General features: G+C 44.5%; 1 protein-coding gene across 2 annotated transcripts in view; it reads left to right on the plus strand.

Annotated features, from left to right (window-relative positions):
• TNR (tenascin R) overlaps positions 1-23,899 on the plus strand; it is a 487,368-nt gene that overhangs the window by 429,969 nt on the left and 33,500 nt on the right. For both annotated transcript variants that reach the window (XM_086342434.1, XM_086342435.1), the window contains 9 exons: positions 9,681-9,770; positions 10,811-11,074; positions 11,913-12,182; positions 13,368-13,487; positions 14,632-14,778; positions 17,824-17,943; positions 21,878-22,021; positions 22,679-22,809; positions 23,683-23,815. In XM_086342434.1, the coding sequence (XP_086198560.1) occupies positions 9,681-9,770; positions 10,811-11,074; positions 11,913-12,182; positions 13,368-13,487; positions 14,632-14,778; positions 17,824-17,943; positions 21,878-22,021; positions 22,679-22,809; positions 23,683-23,815 (1,419 nt within the window). The remainder of the gene's footprint in view (positions 1-9,680; positions 9,771-10,810; positions 11,075-11,912; positions 12,183-13,367; positions 13,488-14,631; positions 14,779-17,823; positions 17,944-21,877; positions 22,022-22,678; positions 22,810-23,682; positions 23,816-23,899) is intronic.

Here is a 23,899-nt window from a genome sequence, read left to right on the forward strand (position 1 = left end):
CCCATCCGTGAAACCATCTATGAAATCCCCTGCTGGAGATTTCCCTGTGAGAAGCTCTATATTGGGTCCTTGGTTTTCATGAATTCTTTTACCAGATACACATTTGCCTGTGTTATTCCCTCAGCCTGCAATGCCCTTTCCCCAACCAAATATCACCTGATCATTCAAACTCAGCTCAGATATTCTCTCATAGAAGTCTTCCCAGCATCACTGTTGCCCCTCCCATGCTGCTTCTACGCATTATACCTTTTTTCACTATACTACATACTGAATTAAAATATTAAAAAAAAAATCAAGTCGCTTGACCCAAAGACCTAAGAGTATAGTGAGGAGACTAACAAGAAAACTAACAATAACAACATAGCAGCATGGTTGTTAGGAAAACTAAGAGAGTAACTGCGAACTCCCTGGGGAGGGTCCCTGGTTTGCCCCTCCCTTTAAAGGCAGATGTCTTTCTTTTCCTTTAAAGGTTTTGATTTTTAACATTTATTTACTTTTTACTGCACTGGGTCTTTGTTGCTGTGTGCAGGCTTTCTCTCGTTGCAGTGAGGGGGCTACTCTCGAGCTGCAGCACGCAGGCTTCCCACTGTGGTGGCTTCTCTTGGTGGGAGCACCTGCTCTAGGTGCGTGGGCTTCAGTAGTTGTGGCACACGGGCTTAGTGGTGCTATTTCAGTAGTTGTGGTACCCGGGGCATGTTGGATCTTCCCGGGTCAGGGATCAAACCCGCATCCCCTGTATTGGCAGGCGGATTCCTAACCACTGGACCACCAGGGAAGTCCAAAGGCAGACATCTTCTAATGCACTCAGTTCAGTTCAGTCCCTCAGTCATGTCAGACTCTTTGCAACCTCATGGACTGCAGCACACCAGGCTACCCTGTCCATCACCAACTCCCAGAGCTTACTCAGACTCATGTCTGTCCATAGAGTCGGTGATGCCATCCAACCATCTCATCCTTTGTCGTCCCCTTCTCCTCCTGCCCCCAATCTTTCCCAGCATCCGGGTCTTTTCAAATGAGTCAGTTCTTCACATCAGGCGGCCAAAGTATTGCAGTTTCAACTTCAGCATCAGTCCTTCCAATGAATATTCAGGACTGATTTCCTTTAGGATGGACTGGTTGGATCTCCTTGCAGTGCAAAGGCTCTCAAGAGTCTTCTCCAACACCACAGTTCAGAAGCATCAATTCTTAGGCACTCAGCTTTCTTTATAGTCCAACTCTCACATCCATACATGACTGATGGAAAAACCATAGCTTTGACTAGACAGACCTTTGTTGGCAAAGTAATGTCTCTGCTTTTTAATATGCTGTCTAGGTTGATGATAGCTTTTCCTCCAAGAAGCAAGCATCTTTTAATTTCATGGTTGCAGTCACCATCTGCAGTGACTTTGGAGCCCAAAAAAATAGTCTCTCACTGTTTCCATTGTTTCCCCATCTATTTGCCATGAAGTGATGGGACAAGATGCCATGATCTTAGTTTTCTCAATGTTGAGCTTTAAGCCAACTTTTTCACTCTCCTCTTTCATCAAGAGGCTCTTTAGTTCTTCTTCACTTTCTGCCATAAGGGTGGTGTCATCTGCATATCTGAGGTTATTGATATTTCTCCTGGCAATCTTGATTCCAGCTTGTGCTTCATCCAGCCCAGCATTTCTCATGATGTACTCTGCATATAAATTAAATAAGCAGAGTGACAATATACAGCCTTGACGTACTCCTTTCCCGATTTGGAACCAGTCTGTTGTACCATGTCCAGTTCTAACTGTTGCTCCTTGACCTACATACAGATTTCTCAGGAGGCAGGTCAGGTGGTCGAGTATTCCCATCTCTTTAAGAATTTTCCATAGTTTGTTGTGACCCACACAGTCAAAGGCTTTGGCATAGTCACTAAAGCAGAAATAGATGTTTTTCTGGTATTCTCTTGCTTTTTTGATGATCTAACTGATGTTGTCAATTTGATCTCTGGTTCCTCTGCCTTTTCTAAATCCAATTTAAACATCTGGAAGTTCACAGTTCACGTACTGTTGAAGCCTGGCTTGGAGAATTTTGAGCATTACTTTGCTAGCGTGTGAGATAAGTGCAATTGTGTGGTAGTTTGAGCATTCTTTGGCATTGCCTTTCTTTAAGATTGGAATGAAAATTGACCTTTTCCTGTGGCCACTGCTGAGTTTTCCAAATTTGCTGGCATAATGAGTGCAGCACTTTCACAGCATCATCTTTTAGGATTTGAAATAGCTCAACTGGAATTCCATCACCTCCATTAGCTTTGTTTGTAGTGATGCTTCAGCGAACTAAATCCCCAACCCCAGTTTGGTAGGCTTGAACTTCACAGATATTCTGGAGATGAACCCAGGGATTTAGAGATGGAAAGGTTCCATATTTCTGAATGCCCATGTGAACCTAACCAAGCCTGCAGACCCCAGGAGTCTTATTCATGCTTTTGCTGGCAAGACACAGCAATCTCAGTTTCTTGGGCCTCCTTCTCCCACTACTTTCCTGCCAGCAGCAGGAAGCATGAAGAACAGGCCTCCTAGACAGAGGGAAGTGAGTCATCCTGCCTTTATCACCCACCCACGGTCCTTGCAGTGCAGGTGAGAATCTGCTCATTGAGCTAGTTGGGCTCATTGAGCTCACAATTAGAGCTAGTTGCTCTCTGGCTCTAATTAATCTCTTCCTGTTCACCATGTCCCATCCTGCCCACTGGAGAATTCCATATCTCTGCCCCTCAACCTTTCCTAATCTTGGCTAGCTTTCAAGATTCAATTCAAGTCCCTTCTCTAGAAAAGTCTTCTCTGGCTACTCCAGCCCAGCCCATGCTGATTTCATCCCCACTCTGAAATTGTTTTCTTAGTTAGCTTCCCATGGAGTGGTACCAAATCACCTTCAAATTCCAATTTGCTTACTCCATTTTCCTCTCCCAGCCTGTAAGACTCTTAGGGACCATGCAGTGATGTATCAGAAAGAACAATGAACCTGGATTCCAAACCCTGTTTCATTGCGTATTACCATTGTGACCTTGGTTTGAGAAATGGACTTCTCCAGTCCTCTGTTTACCCATAAGTAATGCCCTCCCAGCAGAGTGGAAAATAAGATATCGTGTATGAATCTCTAAGAAACTAGTCAATCAATAATGGACCTCTTGGCTACCAGGCACTCAAAGTTCTCTTGATTTTTATCCCTCCTTTATTCCCTCTCTTTCTTTTTTATTATTCTTGTAGATTACCCAGTGCCTGCAGCTCAGTACTTGGTATATTCTTGTTATTCAGTCACTAAGTCATATCCAACTCTTTGAGACCCCATGGACTGCAGTGCACCAGGCTTCTCTGTCCTTTACTATCTCCTGGAGTTTGCTTAAACTCATTGAGTTAAACTCTGTTGAGTCCATGATGCCATCCAACCATTTCATCCTCTGTCTTCCCCTTCTTCTCTCCTTCAACCTTTCCCAGCATCAGGGTCTTTTCCAATGAGTCAGCTCTTTGCATCAGGTGACCAAAGTATTGGAGCTTCAGGTTCGGCATCAGTCCTTCCAGTGATATATTCAAGGTATATATGGGTGCTCAATAAGTAATGAATATCCTTTTCAGTACAGATTTCTTTGTATCTCTTTAAGGACAAGGGTGATTCCATTCAGCTCACCCTTGTATCAAGTACACAACCCTGTGCCCAGCACAAAGGAGACCATCAGTCATGTTTGCTGAGTGCATGAACTGTGTGCTTTGAGTGTTCAAAGAAGAATGGATATGCAGGGAAAGAGTTGAGGGAAGTGTCATCCCCTGAGTTGAACCAATGAAGTTCTATAAGAGATGGAAGAGTGGTGGTTTCCCATGGGATGAATTTTCTGAGCTAGTGTTAAAAAGAGAGCAGAGCCATTCATATGCTACTACTTGCAGGAGTTGGACAGAAAGATAAAGGGAGCATTGATAGACAGCAATGGGGTCTTTAAAAAGTGAGAAATCCCTAGGAGTCTTCCAAGTGCTGATATATAAGTGTACCTGCTATGCCTTGGGTATGCATTTCCTTTTCCAGCAGAAAGTGTATTTTACCTGCTGGCAAAGAGCAACAATTCACTTGCAGCACAGGAAGAAAGCTGCTGAAAATCAAAGAAAAGCAGCAGGCAGGAACCTATAAGCGAGTCCCATTTCCCCATCCCCTAGACAGAAAGCTTGGAAAAAGAGCACTTTAAATTCTACTCTACACTTTTCTGGGAGAAGATGATTCCGTTGTAAATTATTGAACATTTCATTTAAGCTTCATAAATAAGAAACTCAGATGAAAACGGTACATGTTGGATCCGTTTGGCAACATATAATTTCTGTCTTCCTTCCTCAATCTGTCACCCTTCATCTACGTCGGAAAATTTCTACTTCATTATAGGCAATTGAAGGTCTCAATCAGTTGTCTGAGAGTAGTTTATGTCCCAAAGGTAATCTAATTTCTCCAGCCAAGTATGTACCTGGGACTTGCGAACATACTGGTGGAGATAAATATGTGCTTTGAACAGATCTGGGGGTGTTGCAATAGCCCAACTCAATCCAGTGACAGGTACCAGCCCAGCCAGGGGCCAGCTCCTTGCTGACACCTGGACTCCCTAAATCCCTGGTTTCATCAGACTCAGTGGGCTAAGCTTCAGCAAACTGACAACAGGTGTGCCGAGGACCAACCTGTATCTGTCTGGGGCACACCAAAAAATGACTCCAAATTCTGGAATAGTTCTCTGAGCCAGGTAATAATGCTATGGGCTACTCTTACGATGCACCAGGTACTGTGCTTTCTCTACATTGGCTCATTTAATCTCCAGGACCCTCTGAGATAGACACTATTACTCTTACCATTTTACAGAGAATAAAGCTCAAAGATATGAAGGAATCAGAGTTACACACGTATGTTTGGTCGGCGCAAAAGTATTGAGGTTTTGCACTGTTGGACTTTGCCATTCAATATTGGAATACATTCTTAAATAAATGTGGTTATGTTATACATCATTTTAATGCATATTTCTCACTTTAGGTTTTTTGCTAATGACATTACTTGCTGTGTATTTTATATGTATTTTAGACTATGGAAGTGATATTAGACAAAAATCAAATTTGAGTGATTTTCTTATTTGAGTTCAAAACGGGTTGTAAAGCAGCAGAGATAACTTCCAAATCAACAACCCATTTGGCTCAGGAACTGCTAATGAACGTACAGTGCAGTGGTGGTTCAAGAAGTTTTGCAAAAAAGATGAGAGCCTTGAAGATGAGGAGCATAGTGGCTGGCCATCAGAAGTTGACAGCAATTGAGAGCAATCATCAAAGCTGACCCTCTTACAACTATGTGAGAAGTTGCTGGAGAACTCAACATCGACCATTTTATGGTCGTTCAACATTTGAAACAAACTGAAAAGGTGAAAAAGTTCAATAAGTGGATGCCTTGTGAGCTGACCAAAAGTTAAAAAAAAAAAATGTCATTTGGAAGTGTCATCTTCTCTTATTCTGTGCAACAAGAAACCGTTACTTGATCGGATTGTGATGTGTGATGAAAAGTGGATTTTATATGACAACTGACAATGACCAGCTCAGTGGTTGGACTAAGCAGTTCTAAAGCACTTCCCAGAGCAAAACTTGAAAGCACCAATGAAAGGTCATGGCCACTGTTTGGTAGTCTACTGCCCGTCTGATCCACTACAGTGGGATTCAATTCTGAATCCCAGGGAAACCATTACATCTGAGAAGTATGCTCAGCAAATCAATGAGATGCACCAAAAACTACAATGCCTGCAGCTGGCACTGGTCAACAGAAAGTGCCCAGTTCTTCTCCACAACAATGCCCAACCACAGGCCACACAACCAACGCTTCAAAAGTTGGACGAATTGGGCTACAAAGTTTTGCCTCATCCACCATATTCATGTCACTACTCGCCAACCATCTACCACTTCTTCAAGCATGTGGACAACTTTTTTCAGGGAAAACACTTCTACAACCACCAGGAGACAGAAAATGCTTTCCAAGAGTTTGTTAAATCCCGAAGCATGGATTTTTACACTATAGGAATAAGCAAGCTTATTTCTCATTGGCAAAACTGTGTTAATTGTAATAGTTCCTATTTTGATTAATCAAGATGTGTTTGAAATGAGTTACAGTGATTTAAAATTTACAGTCCAAAACCCCCACAATTACATTTGAACCAACCTAATAGAAAGTGGCAGAACCTAAATATTAATGTCCAGCAGACCTCAAAGTTCACCTCCACCAGTGTTGACACTTTATTTTTTTTAGTATTTGTTTGTTTTTTATGTTTGACTGAGCCAGGTCTCAGTTGTAGCATGCAGGATCTCTGCTGCTTCACGTGGGATCTTCTGTCGGCAGTGCGCAGGCTCTGGAGTGCGTGGGCTCAGTAGCTGTGACTCACAGGCTTAGTTCCCCATTGACATGTGGAATCTTAGTTCCCCAACCAGGGATCGAACCCACATCTCCTGCATTGGAAGGCAATTCTTAACCAATGGACCACTAAGGAAGTCCCAATGTTGACACTTTAGAGAAAGAAAGAACTAAAGGTAAGGAACTGACTGGAGCGGGTTTGAGAAGAGGAAGAAAGGGGCTGATTCTAACACTTTCTGACCTGAGAGCCTGGTCAGTAAGGCCTGGTAGGTTCTGCCTTACCCGGGCATGGAGGGGCTCACTGCACAGGCTGTACTAAAATGACACTGAGGAGGCAGTGCAGAACCCTCTGGCTCCCACACATCATTCACCTTCCTGAAACCAAGCCCTTGTTAAGGAAGGGTTGCTCGATGCATTTCCTGTCAAAATCGTCCCTCTTCCTTCAAGGCTCCTGGGAGGTCACAACTGCTCTGGGGAGGGGAGGAACTGAAGGGAAGAGTAAGGCATTCAGTCCTAAAAGCCCTGACCCCTGAGGCCAGAAGCCAAGGGTCATCTCCAGCTGGTCGCAGACTTACTCTTTGGCTTGTGTGTGCGCTTAGTCGCTCAGTCATGTCCGACTCTTTTGTGACCCTTTGGACTGTAGCCCGCCAGGCTCCTCTGACCATGGGATTCTCCAGGCAAGAAGACTGAAGTGGGTTGCCATGGCCTCCTCCAGAGGATCTTCCCGACCCAGGGACTGACCCCAGGTCTCCCACATTACAGACAGATTCTTTACCACCTGAGCCACCAGGGAAGTCTGAAATGTTTGTGTCCCCGCCACATTCCAGTGTGATGGTATTAGAAGAAGGAGCCTTTGAGAGATGACTAGTTCATGAGGGTAGAGTCCTCACGAATGGGACTAGTGATCTCGTAAAAGAGACCTCAGAGAGTTTTCTTGGTTTTTTGCTGTATGAGAACACAGTGAGAAGATGGTCTATGAACCAAGAAGCAGGAGCTCACCAGACATCAAATCTGCTGGTGCCTTGATCTTGAACTTCTTAGCCTCCATAACTGTGAGAAACACATGTTTGTTGTTTGAGTCACCAGCCCATTGCAGCCTAAGCAGACGAAGACACCATGGGCCAACAGAGATGGAGACTGGAGTGCTGCAGCTGGAAGCCAAGGCATACCACCAAGCATTCCCAGCAGCTACTGGAAGTTAGGAAGAGCCAAGAATACTCCCTGTTTAAAGCCTTTGGAAGGAGCATGGGTCTACCCACACCTTGATTTTGGCTCTCTAGACACCAGAACTGGGAGAGAATACATTTCTGTTGTTTTAAGCCACCAAGTTTGTGATCCTTTGTCATGGCAGCCACCCAGGTCTCCCACATTGCAGGTGGATTCTTTACTGACTGAGCCACCAGGGAAGCCCAAAATGTTTGTGTCCCCCCAAAATTCATCTATTGTAATCCTCATTCCAGCATGATGATATTAGGAGATGGAGCCTTTGGGAGATGACTAGGTCATGAGGGAAACTAATGCAGATGGGGAAAAGACTCCCCATCTCACATTCCTCGTAAGGTTGTGGTAAAGGTCAAAACACAGTCAGATCACCAGAGCACTGAGGAACCTAAATGGGAAGGAAATACAAAAAAGATGGAATATATGTACATGTATATGTATAGCTGATTCACTTTGCTGTACACAGAAACTAACACAACACTGTAAAGCAGCTGTATTCCTATAAAAAATTTTTTTTTCAAAAAACAGGTAGTTTGAAAAGAACAAGTGTTATTATATAAATGTAGAACAGCATGATCATCAATCTGGGTTCTAGTTGAGCCTACACAAAGAGATACCCAAAAGGATTCAGACTGACAACAAGGGACCCACAGGTGATGATTTGATCTTGTTGTATTTTTTTTTACAATTTCAGTCTTAATTAATGAGGGTGAGTTTGATGCTAGTTTGGTGCTAGAATAAAGACCCCCAAAGATGTCTGCATTGTAATCCCTGGAATGTGTGACTATATCATCTTACACTGACAAAAGGGAGTTATAGATGTAATTAGGTTACGAATCTTAAGATGGGAAGACTATCCCATGCTAATCAAGACCAGTGTAATCTCAAGGATCCTTTTTAAAAGGATTCAGAGACATCAGAGTAGAAGATGGAATCATGGAAGAAGAGCTCAGAGAAAAAAACAGATTTGAAAAAATGTTATACCTCTGACTTTCAAGATGGATTATGAGACCACAAGCCAAGGGATGCCGGCGACCTGTAGAAGCTAGAAATGGTAAAGAAATAAATTCTTTCCTAGAGTCTCCAGAAAGAATACTGCCCTGCCAAACTCCTGAACTGTAAAATAATAGATGTACTGTTTTGAACCACTAGACTGTGGTAATTTGCTGCATCATAAATAGGAAATTAATATATCTGTCAAACTGGTTGAACTGAAAATGAATGTGGGTAAGAGGATAGGGAGACACCCCAGATAATTCTAGATATTCTAGGAGATCCCCAGTGATCCTTTGTATTGAACCCTAAAGAATTTCCCTTGACGGTTGGGAAGTTTTTTTCCATTTTCTCCAGCTCCCTAGGGTCCCCCAGAAGTCATCCTCACATTGAAGTGCCCTTGGTAGCTACTACAGGGCACTACATCCCCTTACATTAAAGACCCTACAGCCTTGAGCTCAGTGAGACAGTGCATCTACAGTTGCTCCCCAAAAAGGATGCAGACATATGACATCCATACGGCCTCAGTCCCTGTCTATAATAGGTGCAGCTTGTTCTTCATCCACAACGTTCAACAAATGCTTTACAGGCTTATGTCCATACGGTCCTCAATTACACACTTCCCCAATGCAGTGTAAGCAAGAAATCTCACCAGTTGTAGCCAACCTGAGACTCTAAGTGCCTCAAGAAGACTTCCACAGCAGAGCACAGTTCTGAATGTCACTGACCAGGATAGTACCACTGCCCTCCCAAGGAGACCGGCAGCAAAAAGGAAGCTCTACACTGACCAGTTCATCCTCTTGACTTGGTGTGGATTTCCTATGTGGTGAAATTAGGATTTCCTAATAGGTAAAATGAGGAAATGGTAACCCACTCCAGTATCCTTGCCCAGAAAATTGCATGGACAGAGGATCCTGGCAAGCTAAGTCCATGGGGTCACAAGGAGTCAGACATGACTGTGCGCACATGCAATGCAAATGGATAAAATTAGGGGGGAATTAAACACGAGATCTGAACAGGATCTTAAGGTCATTTGCTCCACCCCATCCCAATTCAGCCTTCCCCATCCCTGACATATGTGGGATAACATTTGTTTCTGCATCTACCAACAGATCTGGTGCCTGGCACTGAGTATGGAATTGGAATATCCGCCATCATGAACTCACAGCAAAGCGTACCAGCCACCATGAATGCCAGGACTGGTGAGTAGGAAGACTGGTGTGGAAAGAGACCAGGACACTCTGACCTGAGGGCCATCGAGGACTGGTCAGATGGCAATTCCCCCTAGCGAACAGGTCCCTGGGTGAGGATTATTGGCCTAGGAACACCGTCTACCTGTAGCTCTTTGATTCCCTGTGCCTACCCTCTGGCATCTGACATGCAGGATGGAGTCCCACCCTCTCTGCACACTTGGCACCCAATGGTCTGAAGGGCTGCCCACTGCTGTGCAGAGCAGAGGTGTAAAACCCCATAAAAGCCAGTGTTGTAGCAAGTCATATTTCCTTCTAAATCATCTCACAGCAGGCAGAATGTGATACTTCTCACCCCATAAGACAGAACCTTCAGAAAGGCCACAGGCTGAAGGTCTAGACTTGGAAACAATCCATTTGAGCTTGGAGAAAGGAGAAGTCCACTGAGATTCTTGCTATTCTGGATCCAACAATTTTGGTTTCAAATCCCAGGCAAATTCCAAAGTCACTTTAGTAACTGGTAGCAGCCTGGGCTGGGCTGGTCTGAACCAATCCCTGTCCCAAGGTTGTCGAGCATAGACAACCTCTCTAGAGAACCTCAAGACATGGATCCCCAGGAGTCCTCAGATCTTATTGCCTACACACCTGTGGCCAGGTCGGTCAGAATGGCACCAGGAACAGAGGTAGTCAGGGTTGCCAGGAGCAGCATATCTGTACTTGCTTGTGACACCTGTTTTGCCCTGGTTGGCTTACTGAGAATGGCTGGGAGAAAATGGAGAGCTTAAAAATCAGCAGCCAGCTTTGTCCCACAGGTGAGTGTCTTGAGTTACTTATGCCTTCCTGCAGATTATTCATCTATATGCCAAGCCCCTGGACATCTTTCAAAGGGAAGGTGCTTAACAAAGTGTGAGATTAGTGTCAGCAATGACAAGCCAATCTTCATGGTCAGCAGACCTGCTGATAGCTTAGAAATCCACTGGGGGCCTAATTCTAATAAATATTGGCCCTCGTGTGGAACTTACGTAAAATAGGCTGGTTATTTTGATCCACAGAACTCGACAGTCCTCGAGACCTCATGGTGACAGCCTCCTCGGAAACCTCCATCTCCCTCATCTGGACCAAGGCCAGCGGCCCCATTGACCACTACCGAATTACCTTTACCCCGTCCTCTGGGATCGCCTCTGAAGTCACTGTGCCCAAGGACAGGACCTCGTATACACTGACAGATCTAGAGCCCGGGGCAGAGTACATCATTTCAATCACAGCTGAGAGGGGCCGGCAGCAGAGCCTGGAGTCCACTGTGGATGCCTTCACAGGTACCCGGGTAGCAGAAATCTCAGCTGGGTTCAGGGATCAGTGGATCTTAGGATGAGAAGATCATCTAGGCCACCCACTCTTTCAACACCCCGTTGCCTCTAGAGAAAGGAAGAATTCTAGAGAAAGGTAGAGAAAGAAGAGACAGAGAAGAAATTAATAAATACCTCAAGAAAGAATGTGTATGTGTGTGCTTAGTCATTCAGTTGTGTCTGACTCTTTACAAACCCATGAATTGTAGCCCAACAGGCTCCTCTGTTCATGAAATTTTACAGGCAAAAATATTGGAGTTGGTTGCCATTTCCTACCCCAGGGGATCTTTCCAACCCAAGGACTGAACCTGTATCTCCTGTGTGTCTCCTGCATTGGCAGGCAGACTCTTTACCATTGAGTCATCTGGGAAGCCTAAGAGAGAATGGCTGGAGGCGAAGGGGAGAGATGAACAAGGCTACCTGCATGCCTGAAATTATGTCCGGTTTCCTATAGGCTGGTCAGAGTAGTTAATTCCGTTCATTTTCTGCCTTCACTAAGTCAGTGGGCATTCAGAGGATCCATGGGATCGTGTTCAATTCCTTCCAGGATATAAGTTTTAAATCCTCCATCAGTATTATGAATAATTCACAGAGGTGATGCTGTTTTTATGCTGCTGAGGGCATTCATTTTACAGTATCTGGCTTGGAGAAAGGAGAGTGGATGAGATAGCAGCGTGGTGGTTAACAAGTGCAGGTGTAAGTCCTTACTAGCAGGGAAAGCAGACCTCTTTGGTCAGATATCTCCTTTACCCCAGTGGTCCCACCACTTTATGTGGATTCCAGAACCATTCATTTCCTCTGTTTTCAGGCTTCCGCCCCATCTCCCATTTGCACTTTTCTCACGTGACCTCCTCCAGCGTGAACATCACCTGGAGTGACCCATCCCCTCCGGCAGACAGACTCATTCTCAACTACAGCCCACGGGATGAAGAGGAAGAAATGATGGAGGTCTCCCTGGATGCCACCAAGAGGCATGCTGTCCTGATGGGCCTGCAGCCAGCTACCGAGTACATTGTGAATCTGGTGGCAGTCCATGGCACAGTGACCTCTGAGCCCATCGTGGGCTCCATCACCACAGGTGGGGCTGGAGGACTTGGCAGCAGGTGATAATGGGGATTCCCATGGTAACCTTTATGAAATTTACAAAGAGAAACACCCAAGGAGTAGGGGACCACCTTGTTTATCCAGAGAGGGTCTATGAGTTGTTCTTAAACAGTCACCTCTTCCAGGGCTGCACAAAATGTATAAGATAGGAAGCTTCCACTTAGAAGATAGGATGGACTTGATGTCTTAAGGAGGCCAGGGCTTTAATGCATTGATCCAGAGGTCCTCCTTCTATCAACTTAGAAGAAAACTCTGGAGAGAGCTAGTGTCCAAGAGGAGACCCTTCTACAGTGAGGAGACATCTGTTCCTCTTCTGGAGAGCTATCTCTTGACTGCCCAGTCAGTTCAATTTGTGAATGATGTTTCCCCAGAATCATATGAGACTGGCATGCAACCATATAGGGACCTGGTACTCTGAGAATCAGGTTGATCTGCATGTTGTCTGAAAAACACAGCTACTCTGAGATGCACTGAATCACTTGCATCTCATCCTTCTTACATACAGTCACAAATATGAGTGTGATGTGGGTGAGGACGTCTGTTTGGGTGATTTCTTATATACTTACAAGAAATGAAGAAGTGGATTAAACACTCAGCTGGTTTTGGCCCTGTAACCTGCCAGTACTAAAAAAAAAAAAAAAATAGAGCATACAGTATAAATAAAAAAACAGTTTAGGAAAGTGGATTTGTTCTGGACTTGTACTCTGAAATCCCTGTACAGTCAATAGCAATTTTTCCAAATTGACCAAAGGTGGTTGATACAAAAAAGAGAGAGAGAGAGAAAGAGTTGGGTTTGTTCAAAAGAAGCTGCCCCAAAGAAAATGACCATTACTCCTAGTTCAAAACAAAACAACAAACTTGAAGGATATTTTCCCGTTGGCCTTCAGATATGTAAGAGTCGCTACAGAGGCATAGACCTTGACAGCTTGATTTCATTTTGTTAAAATACTCTCTAGGTGCATGGCTCTGGCCATATCTATGAGGTTTCAAGTGAAACTTCAGCCTGATCATGGTTTTAAGGTTTCCTTAGTATAAAGTGTAAGGTCTTGATTGCCTCTGGAACACCAATAGCTCTTGGTCCACATAAAACCAAAAATAGGAAATTGTTTCTCATATTATGCTTTCTGTCTTTTCCCCATGACCACCTGGATCCTTGTAGGAATTGATCCTCCCAAAGACATCACAATTAGCAATGTGACCAAGGACTCAGTTATGGTCTCCTGGAGCCCTCCTGTTGCATCTTTTGATTACTACCGAGTATCCTATCGGCCAACACAAGGTAATAAAGTTACTTGATTTCTCAAAGATGAATAGAATTTGGAACTGGATGAAGACTATTATGGCAGAACTAGCATATCCCAGGGGATATCACCCCCCTGCCTGTAATTTCCTCCTCTCTGTAGCACGCTGCATCAGAATGAGTGGGTAATGAGGAGTAGCCAAGGAACCCAGAACATACCAGCTCCTCCCACAAAAGGCTTGATTATATTCACACAGGAAGCAGGCCCTTTACAGGTAGAGTGAACCATGATAATCAGTCACCACTATCCAGACAGTATAGTGAGAAACAAAGAACTCTAAAAGAATCTGCCAAGAGCCAAGGTCACGTGCACTTTTCTGAGAGAATTAAAGTGAAAGTGAAGTAGCTCAGTCGTGTCTTACTCTTTGCGACCCCTGTGGACTGTATGTAGCCTACCAGGCTCCTCCGTCCATGGGATTCTCCAGGCAAGGATACTGGAGTGGGTTGCCATTTCCTTCTCCAGGGATCTTCCCGACCCAGGGATCAAACCCACGTCTCCCACATTGCAGGCAGACGCTTTACCGTCTTAGCCACCAGGGAAGTTGCAAAGAGTTGGACATGACTGAGAGAATTAAAGTCCAAGACTAAAACCCCTGGGGAATGCCTGAAGATACCACAGAGTCATATGGAGGAAACTACAGTGATGGTGGTCCTGTTACTGCTGCTCCATCCAAGTTATGAGTCAGAAGAAACAGGGCCAGACCTCACTTGCATCCTGCCAGCTCTTGCTGCTGCATGTGGAATTATTAAGGAAGTAGAGGGTACGCTTACTTCCAGTGAGCTGGGGGCATAATTTTCCAGACTACCGGATCTCTGGGCTGCATGGACTGGTCTGCAGCCATGCTTTCTATACTACTTGAAGACCAGCTTGTTAGAAAACCACCTAATAAATAGTCCCCCCCCCCCACTTTGTTCCTGGGATCCTATACAGTATGGGAGTGGGATCAGCATGCAAGGTATCTTCAAAGTCCAACATTCCCAGCCCCTCTCTCCCAACTGGGTGCTGACCCTTGTGCTCATCTATCGAGGCTGCATGACAAGGTGCCATTGGGAGATCCTGTATCATGAGCTGCATTGATGTGAGATCCATGGAACTTGACCTGTGGCTTCTGCTCTTCCTTAGTGGGACGACTGGACAGCTCAGTGGTGCCCAACACGGTGACAGAATTCACCATCACCAAGCTGTACCCAGCTACAGAATATGAAATCAGCCTCAACAGTGTGCGGGGCAGGGAGGAGAGTGAGCGGATCTGCACTCTTGTGCACACAGGTGGGCATGCCTCCCCATGGGGGGACAAGGTGGGACCCCAGCTGAGGACCTGGGACCAACAGAAGTTATCCTGGCTAACTCAGAGGACACTGGTTCTGGGTTGGGGATGGGAGGTTGCCCTCCAGGTTGTTCCTTGGACTCACAATTTGAAGCAGTTTGCAAAGTTCCTCCCTTGGAGCTCCTCTGTAACACTAGGAGTTTAGAGAGTCACCCTCTAAGAGTCTTACTGGTTTAGGTCAGACATTTTCATGGCATTTCCAATATGAAAAGTAACCCTCCAAAGACTCATGACAGAAGTGAATTCCAGAACAGACATGTGATTCATCCCATCTAATTTTTTAAAAGACTCTGACAGGGAAACTTTACCTTAGAGAAAAAACAAAAGGGGTCTGTTATTCCAGTAACGACCCTTAGAATCATGAAACCCCTCATTCTACATGACCAGAACCACCAAGTAACTACATTTGCTTTTGCTTTATCATCCAGGGAGGAGGAAGGAGGTGCTTTTCTCTGGAAAAAATGATGGGCTTGAGAACAGGGCTCTGACAGACCCTACCTGCTCTTCTTTTCCGACTCCTCAGCCAGCTCATCATGTAGAACTAGACAGGTTTTCCACAGAAAACATGAGAGGGAACAGTGAAAGCTTTTGGTTCCAACCCCAGACGCAACTATCAGTGACAATATAGTTCCTGTATATTGAAGCATATATTCAGGAGTGCACTGACCCAGCACATAAGAAGACATCCAGCTTGCCTCATTAAGAGAACACCTGGATTTCCTGAGGCTGTTTACTTCCCTCAGGGAATGAACGGTACTTCATGAATGAGAGCAACTTGGAATTCCTCACTGCTCTTGTAGATTCGCTCACCAGCCCAGAAGGAGCATCTCTAAGGCCATGGCCAAAGAAATATTCCTTCAGAAACTCAAAAAATTATTCGCCTGAGGACATCACAGGATGTTCCCATCTTCCCTACTGTCCTTCCATGCCTGTGACTACATATAGCACAGCCATGTTTTTGGTTCAATCTTACCCTTCCTATCAAGATGTCTATGACCATTAAAGTATCAACACATGTTGACCTGAAGGGATGCCCAGTGAGTATAAAGAAGCCCTCCTCGTCCATTTCTCTAAGTCTTAGAAATTCACATTAAAGAAATTAGGGTTTTTCTCAGTGAGGACAATAAAATGGACTTCACGAGCCTCCAAACCCAAAAGTATAAGAGAACAACTTAGGTCAAAAACTCACTCCTTGGGTTCTTGGTCATAAGCTGCTGCTGCTAAGTTGCTTCAGTCGTATCCAACTCTGTGCGACCCCTTTTAGACGGCAGCCCACCAGGCTCCCCCATCCCTGGGATTCTCCAGGCAGGAGTGGTTTGCCATTTCCTTCTCCAATGCATGAAAGTGAAAAGTGAAAGTGAAGTTGCTCAGTTTTGTCTGACACCTTGCAACCCCGTGGACTGCAGCCTACCAGGCTCCTCCATCCATGGGATTCTCCAGGCAAGAGTACTGGAGTGGGTTGCCATTTCCTTCTCCATTGGTCATAAGCAAGTATCTCTAAAGCATATATTCAGTAATGCACCGACCCAGCTTTCTTTCTTCAAGTTCAGGCAGAGCTATTTCAGCAACTCCCAACAACTAGATTACTCACAGAAATGTTTTATTTTGTTCTTTTGCTGTTGCTGTTGCTTTAGTGTGGGGTCTATGATTTTATAACTTTTGACTGATTACTCCTCAAGGTCTCCTGGTAGGTCTCAGAGAGGTCAAGCTAAATGTAGTCTCTTAAGATTTTTCTTCTTTATTTCTTTTTGGAAGGTTGCATTTGAAGACCTTGTTCAAGGCATAGATTATAGACACAATTCAGATGTTAAAATTGTAAATGGTTGTTTCTTTGAAATAAAGGACATAGACAAGCAATAAGAGCCTTCAGTTAGAGAAGAGGGAGAGATCAATAGCATATCTGGGTCCCCAAAATTAAATTACATGACACATAGGTTGAGCTGATACCTAAACTACTGTAATAACCTGCATTTCTAAGATAAATCCCAACTTTATGAAAGAGAGGTACAGTAAGGAAATGAGGCAGGGAACAGGAGCAGTAAAGAATCCACCTGCAGTTTAAGAGATGAGGCTTTGATCCCTGGGTTGGAAAGGTCCCTTGGAGAAGGAAATGACCACCCACTCCAGTATTCTTGCCTGGAGAATCCCATGGACAGAGGAGTCTGGTGGGCTACAGTCCATAGTTTCGCAAAGAGTCAGACACAACTGAAGCAACTAAATCACATGTGTGAGAGAGAATAAGAATATGGTGCTATGATGAACAAACTCTGTTCCTCAACAGGCACTCCTGGCTTTAAGCCTGGACCAAGTCCCTTGACTCTCTATGCCAAAAAAGAGCCCAGGACTCAGTACAGAGTCAGCCTTGTGAGTAGCAAAGCAAGCATTCAATGAGCAGATATGACTTTAAAGCCAACTTGAGTCCCATTCCTCATTCCACAAGTATTTACTGAGCAATGTCTAAGTTCTAGGTGCTGGGGTTACTCCCTGACTTCAGGGAACTCCCACCACACTTCCTGCAGTTCTTCAACAGAGACTGTTTCACATGGCATGCCCCTTCTATCAACATTTATGCAAGTAAAAAGAGCCTGGGAAGCATATTAGCTCATCAGCTACAAAAATATAACAGTTTTGATATGTTCTTAAGTTTCTCTATCTAGGTTTAAATGTCTAAAGCACAAGAGTCATACCTTGGACTCCCCCATAACACCCGACTGCTCTGCACAGAAGAAGTTAATGAATCGATTTTTTAAAAGATCTGAGAGTAATTAAGGGAGTGCTGGGTGCTTGAGAGGAAGGAGAAATGGGAGAAGAGGAAGGGGCTGATGGAATCAGAAGGGGAGAAAGAAAAGAGGTCTTCACTCACTCCATTATTTTGTGTCACACAGCAGCAGACATGCATTCTAGGTGAAACCACAGGAGACAGTTCTCTCCTCTTCCATCCTGCAGTTCCTCTTACCTCTCCCTGGTATTTTCCCATGTTGTTTCAGCCATGGACAATCCTGCAGACCTGACTGCTACCAACATCACCCCAACCGAAGCCCTGCTGCAGTGGAAGGCGCCCATGAGCGAAGTAGAGAACTATGTCATTGTTCTCACCCACTTTGCAGGTGGGTGTCTGCAGGTCACTGCATTAGGCAGGTGGGAATGGTGGGGATTGGGGCTGAAGACCAGTATGAAAATTTTTTTTAAAAAATCTTTTTAATCTGAAAGAAAATTAGAAATTTCCCCGCTTTAATTTCACCATAAAGCCCTCAAGATAGCCCCCAAACTCTGTGAACTGTATCAACTATGGGAGTTGAGAAAGTTAAATCTAAAAAGTACAAAAAGGGCATGTAACCAATACAGAAACAGAAGTAGCACTTGAAAGACAAAACTCAGAACTTGCCCCAGAATGCTATGGGCAAGAAAGCTGACTTTTCTAGATATTTTACGAAGTGAGGAAAACACTAAAGGACCATCCATGATAACAGGTGACAGAGGATTCAGAACTACTAAATTCTTCTGTCGCTTTGATCTTCTCTACCGATATCTAACCCCAAAGGTTGAGCCAACATGAGATCTTGAGTTTTAATGTCTTCTTTGCCATACTTACTCACCTTAATGCTATTTGAAGTTGAATAGAGAAGCCCAAAGCAGAATGCTTTTGAGTAGTTCAAGTGTCTAGGCCTAGGAAATTATTTATCTGCCTAAATTATACATGTGCTCACAGAACATTGTGGGTTATAGGCAGAAATCCAGAGAACAAAGATACCAGAAGACAGAAGGCAGGCAGATGTCTTGATTTTCAAAAATGACAGATTAAGTTAATTCTGTAAGCTGCAAAGTAAACTGATTGTCAAAGCTTGGGAAAGAAACCAAAACAGACTATTAAATAAATTGGAAAGGAATTAATGATTACTACATACCAGCACAGGTTCACAAAGTATGAGTTTTGCCCAAACCACTTTTTGCCCCCCCCTTTTTTCACTAGAAAATCTGCTAGCACATCAGTATCTCAGCAAGGCATTAGAAGGCCCACCTCCCATTTAGATGGAAAACTGCATGATGGATCACATTTGGAGTTACATAGCTGACTGAATGACTGACCCTCCCCAGAGAATGAACATCATTACTGTGGATACATCCTAACCCTGCTATGTGCATGCGCAAGCCACGTCAACCCTACCACCCCTCCCTACACATTATGACCCTGCATTTCTAAATTCTCACCTGCCTTCTCAAGCCAACATGCACTTGCACATGTTCTTTCCTGTACCAGGAAACTCTTTCCCCACTTATCTACCTACTAAACTCATCCTTTAAGTCTCAGTTCCAACACAATCTCCTAGATCAAAGCTCTCATTATTCCCTTAAGGCAGTCAGGTGCACCTGCTCACGGATATGAAGCACAGAGTTCCACCTAGCAATTTCCATTCATTCAACAGCTACTTTTGCTTTTCCTCCAAAGTGCCATGCACTCTCTGAGACTACAATGATTCAAAGCAAAACACGAGTTCTTATCTTTGAAGAATTCGCTTCTAGTAAAGATGCAGACAAGTATGTGGGCAAATACATGATGTGAGCAAATACAAAACACCAGTCTGCCACACCTGATGGGCCACTATGATTTGGAGTGAGGGTGTGGAGGGGAAGAAAGAAGGCAGATCTTAGATCTGAGAAAAAGAGAAAAAGAAAAAGAGAATAGGGGAAAGACGTGAATTCCAAGAAAAAGAGCAGCCTGTGGTGCATTTAGAGAGAAAGCTTGGAGAGTCTCAGGAACTGCCATAGATGTGGCTGGAGCACTAACTGTTGGCACCATGTGGTAAAGGAGGATATTAAAAAGATAGAGCCATTATATGAGCTCTTTCAAAAGCCTAGTTTATATTTTAACTTGTTTGCATGCTTTTCTATGTCATTAGACCACAAAAAATGGAAACTTCAGCCCTGCCATTGTTTGGAGAAGTGCCCAGTAAACTCTATTAAATGCTGAATGACTCAGAAGTATTCTCAAGACACAATAAGAGGCTTGGCCTTGATCTAATGAACAGTTTTATCAACAGCTTGAATGAATATAGAAAAGATATGAATATGAAATTTATGTTTCAAACAAAACTGTGATCATTAGAATCCAAATTCAGATATATTTTAGTAAACTGAAATGGTAGCCCCACACTCAGTCAACAAGGAAAAATGCAGTAGAAATGAATGCAAATCCCTTCCCATGGGTGCAAAAAAATCAACTACACAAGGTAAGGTTGGGAGGGGGTAATAAACATGGTCTTTGATGATTTTTAATCTCAGCCTATGATAATAATATCCTCAGATCAGATCAGTCGCTCAGTCGTGTCCGACTCTTCGAGACCCCATGAATCACAGCACGCCAGGCCTCCCTGTCCATCACCAACTCGTGGAGTTCACTCAGACTCACGTCCATCGAGTCAGTGATGCCATGCAGCCATCTCATCCTCTGGCATCCTCTTCTCCTCCTGCCCCCAATCCCTCCCAGCATCAGAGTCTTTTCCAATGAGTCAACTCTTCACATGAGGTGGCCAAAGTACTGGAGTTTCAGCTTTAGCATCATTCCTTCCAAAGAAATCCCAGGGCTGATCTCCTTCAGAATGGACTGGTTGGATCTCCTTGCAGTCCAAGGGACTCTCAAGAGTCTTCTCCAATACCACAGTTCAAAGGCATCAATTCTTTGGCGCTCAGCCTTCTTCACAGTCCAACTCTCACATCCATACATGACCACTGGAAAAACCATAGCCTTGACTAGATGGACCTTTGTTGGCAAAGTAATGTCTCTGCTTTTTAATATGCTATCTAGGTTGGTCATAACTTTCCTTCCAAGGAGTAAGCGTTTTTTAATTTCATGGCTGCAGTCACCATCTGCAGTGATTTTGAAGCCCAAAAAAATAAAAATAAAGTCTGACACTGTTTCCACTGTTTCCCCATCTATTTCCCATGACGTGGTGGGACCAGATGCCATGGTCTTCGTTTTCTGAATGTTGAGCTTTAAGCCAACTTTTTCACTCTCCACTTTCACTTTCATCAAGAGGCTTTTGAGTTCCTCTTCACTTTCTGCCATAAGGGTGGTGTCATCTGCATATCTGAGGTGATTGATATTTCTCCCGGCGATCTTGATTCCAGTTTGTGTTTCTTCCAGTCCAGCGTTTCTCATAATGTACTCTGCATATAAGTTAAATAAACAGGGTGACAATATACAGCCTTGACAAACTCCTTTTCCTATTTGGAACCAGTCTGTTGTTCCATGTCCGGTTCTAAGTGTTGCTTCCTGACCTGCATACAAATTTCTCAAGAGGCAGATCAGGCGGTCTGGTATTCCCATCTCTTTCAGAATTTTCCACCCTAGGACCAGGATTAATATACACACTTGGCACAAATAAAAGCAGAGTCTTAACCTGTTTCTTTCGTTGTCAGCTCATCTCAATTATCATTCTCGATTCTCTTCTGAGTTTTGCATTTCAGCAGGGACACTGATAAACCATTCCTTGTTTAGAGAAAGGTGGCCAGGAATGTGACAGTTTTAGAATCATCTCATAAGATCCTCTGGAGAAGGCAATGGCAACGCACTCCAGTATTCTTGCCTGGAAAATCCCACGGACGGAGGAGCCTGGCAGGCTAAGTCCGTGGGGTCGCAAAGAGTTGGACATGACTAAGAGACTTCACTTTCTTTCACTTTCATACATGTAATGGGGGTTGGGCTGAATGCTCTTAGTCTAGGGGAGAGAAAACCTGATTAGGAAGAGTGAAGGGCAGGAAGGGGTCATGAAACAACAGATTTGGTTTATTCTAACTCCAGAGACCCAAGTAGATGTTATATGAAAGACTATTTGGCCTCCAAATAATCTCTCAATTATGATGAAAAATAAGATGAGAGGGGAGCTTTGTATGGAATATAATGCCAAGTTAAATAACCTCTAGAGGACTTTTTCCAAAATACTCTAATAGTGCATTTTTTTTAGGGAGTATCGTTGGACTGGATAAGTCTTTCCTAAGCTGAATAGTCTTGTTCAATCCTTATCCATATCCATCTGATTTTAGTTGCTGGAGAGACCATCCTGGTTGATGGAGACAGTGAGGAATTCCAGCTTGTTGACCTGCTTCCTAGGACCCACTACACGGTCACCATGTATGCCACCAGCGGGCCTCTCACCAGTGGTACCGTCAGTACCAACTTCTCTACCCGTGAGTACTCGAGTGGTCAGCTCCATGTCAATATCCCAGGAGGCCTTTATGCATCCTGAAAATGATCAGTTTCCAAGGGCTAGACTAGATTAGAGTCTATAGGTTTTGGACAATGCAGTTACGAGGTATTATTTTAGTTAACTGCAGCCCAAACGCCAGTGAAAGTGGGCTGCAACTCTCTTCCTGAGTCTGGCTGAGAGCAGTAGAACCAGGTCAAGAGAGGCTGGTATTGGGAATGCATCTGGCCCATTAAAGTCTGATGGATACTAAAGGGCTTAATATCTGGGAGAGAATTGCCAGGTGCAGTCATGGCCAGGAGAACAGTAGACAAAAGTATATTTGTGGGAATGATGTAAATTCAAGAGTGAACTCACAGACATGCAAGATTAACAAGGTCATGATTTCAGATTGGACGATGCCACATCCAGGCCCAGAGGACCAGGTGAGGGAAGAGGGAATAGTTTCAGGGATGATCGTGACGCTGAATGATTACCTTCTGCCCAGGAGTGTCCTTTATGCTCCTGTCCAAGCGAGAACTGGGGTCACCATGTGAGCAGCCCAGAGATCCCATAGGTGGACAAATTGGTCCACATGCCTGGCATCAAAGACGGAGGAGCTGGAGGGGTGCCCACTCCTCACATTTTCTCTTCTTTGCAGTCCTGGATGCCCCTGCAAATCTGACAGCTAGTGAAGTCACCAGACAAAGCGCCCTGATCTCCTGGCAGCCTCCCAGAGCAGAGATTGAAAACTATATCTTGACCTACAAATCCACTGATGGAAGCCGCAAGGTGAGATTTTTCTGGAAGCAACCCACAGGGAGTAAGCTAGGTTTGCCGTTACGGATACATAGCAGGCTGTTGAGGAAAGAGCACTCATCTGCAAGCCAGACATTTGTGTTAGTCTTGCCTCTACTCTTACTCTCTGTGCAAGTTGAGGCAAAACACTCAACCTCTCTGAGTCTCAGTTTCTTCTCTAGGTAATAGGGGCATCTACCCTGCAACTTCACTCGGTTGTGGTTGATGCTGCCAATACCAGCTTCCAAGCCAATTAATAAGTACATGGTATTGGAATGAATTTTCGGTAACAGGGCCATGCAAACATGAGCTGGATACCACATTCGACAGTCTCATGTGCCTCTCGATAAGCACGATAAAAGCTCCATCTATACAGCCCACAGCAAAGACATCACAAATTTCTGTTTTAGGTGGACAGTTGAAACAGGCTACCTATAGCACTGGTTGTCAAATGTTTGTTAACAGTGGAATCCTTTTTTTTTTTACAATGTGAAATCTTATACAGAAACCAAATATACAGAATAGGTTTCAGTAGAGCTAGTCCGCAGGTGTGGAAGAGGGAGGCCTAAGTTCCTCCTTCGTCACACCTCCAGGAGACCCCGTGTGATCTGAAAACCACAGAGTTCAATAACCCACAGCTAAGCTTGTCCAATGTGCATCCATGGGAGGGGAGCTGGCCTCAGTCCCACATAGAACATGTTCTCTCTGCTTATTGGAACATCTTCTCCTCATGTGATGTGGGATGAGAGAATAAAAATGGTCACTGTAATACTGACCATGGGGTCTGGACTTCCCCTTCCCTGCTCTCCTCCATGGTGAGCCCTCTGCTCACCAACCTCCACTTCCCTCCCCTGGTTCATCCTGCAGGAGCTGATTGTGGATGCAGAGGACACGTGGATCCGACTGGAAGGCCTGTCAGAGAGCACAGACTACACGGTGCTCCTGCAGGCGGCCCAGGACACGGAGCGGAGCAGCATCACCTCCACTGCCTTTGTCACAGGTGAGAGAGGTACCTCCACCCTGCCATCTCCTCCTCCCCTGCATGGCATTTGGCTCCTCAGCAGCCTCTGCTGAGACTTGGCCA

This window comes from Bos grunniens, chromosome 16 (genome assembly GCF_055505025.1).
Source record: "Bos grunniens cultivar Pamir isolate PY7600 chromosome 16, Bosgru_T2T1.0, whole genome shotgun sequence".
NCBI lineage: Eukaryota > Metazoa > Chordata > Mammalia > Artiodactyla > Bovidae > Bos > Bos grunniens.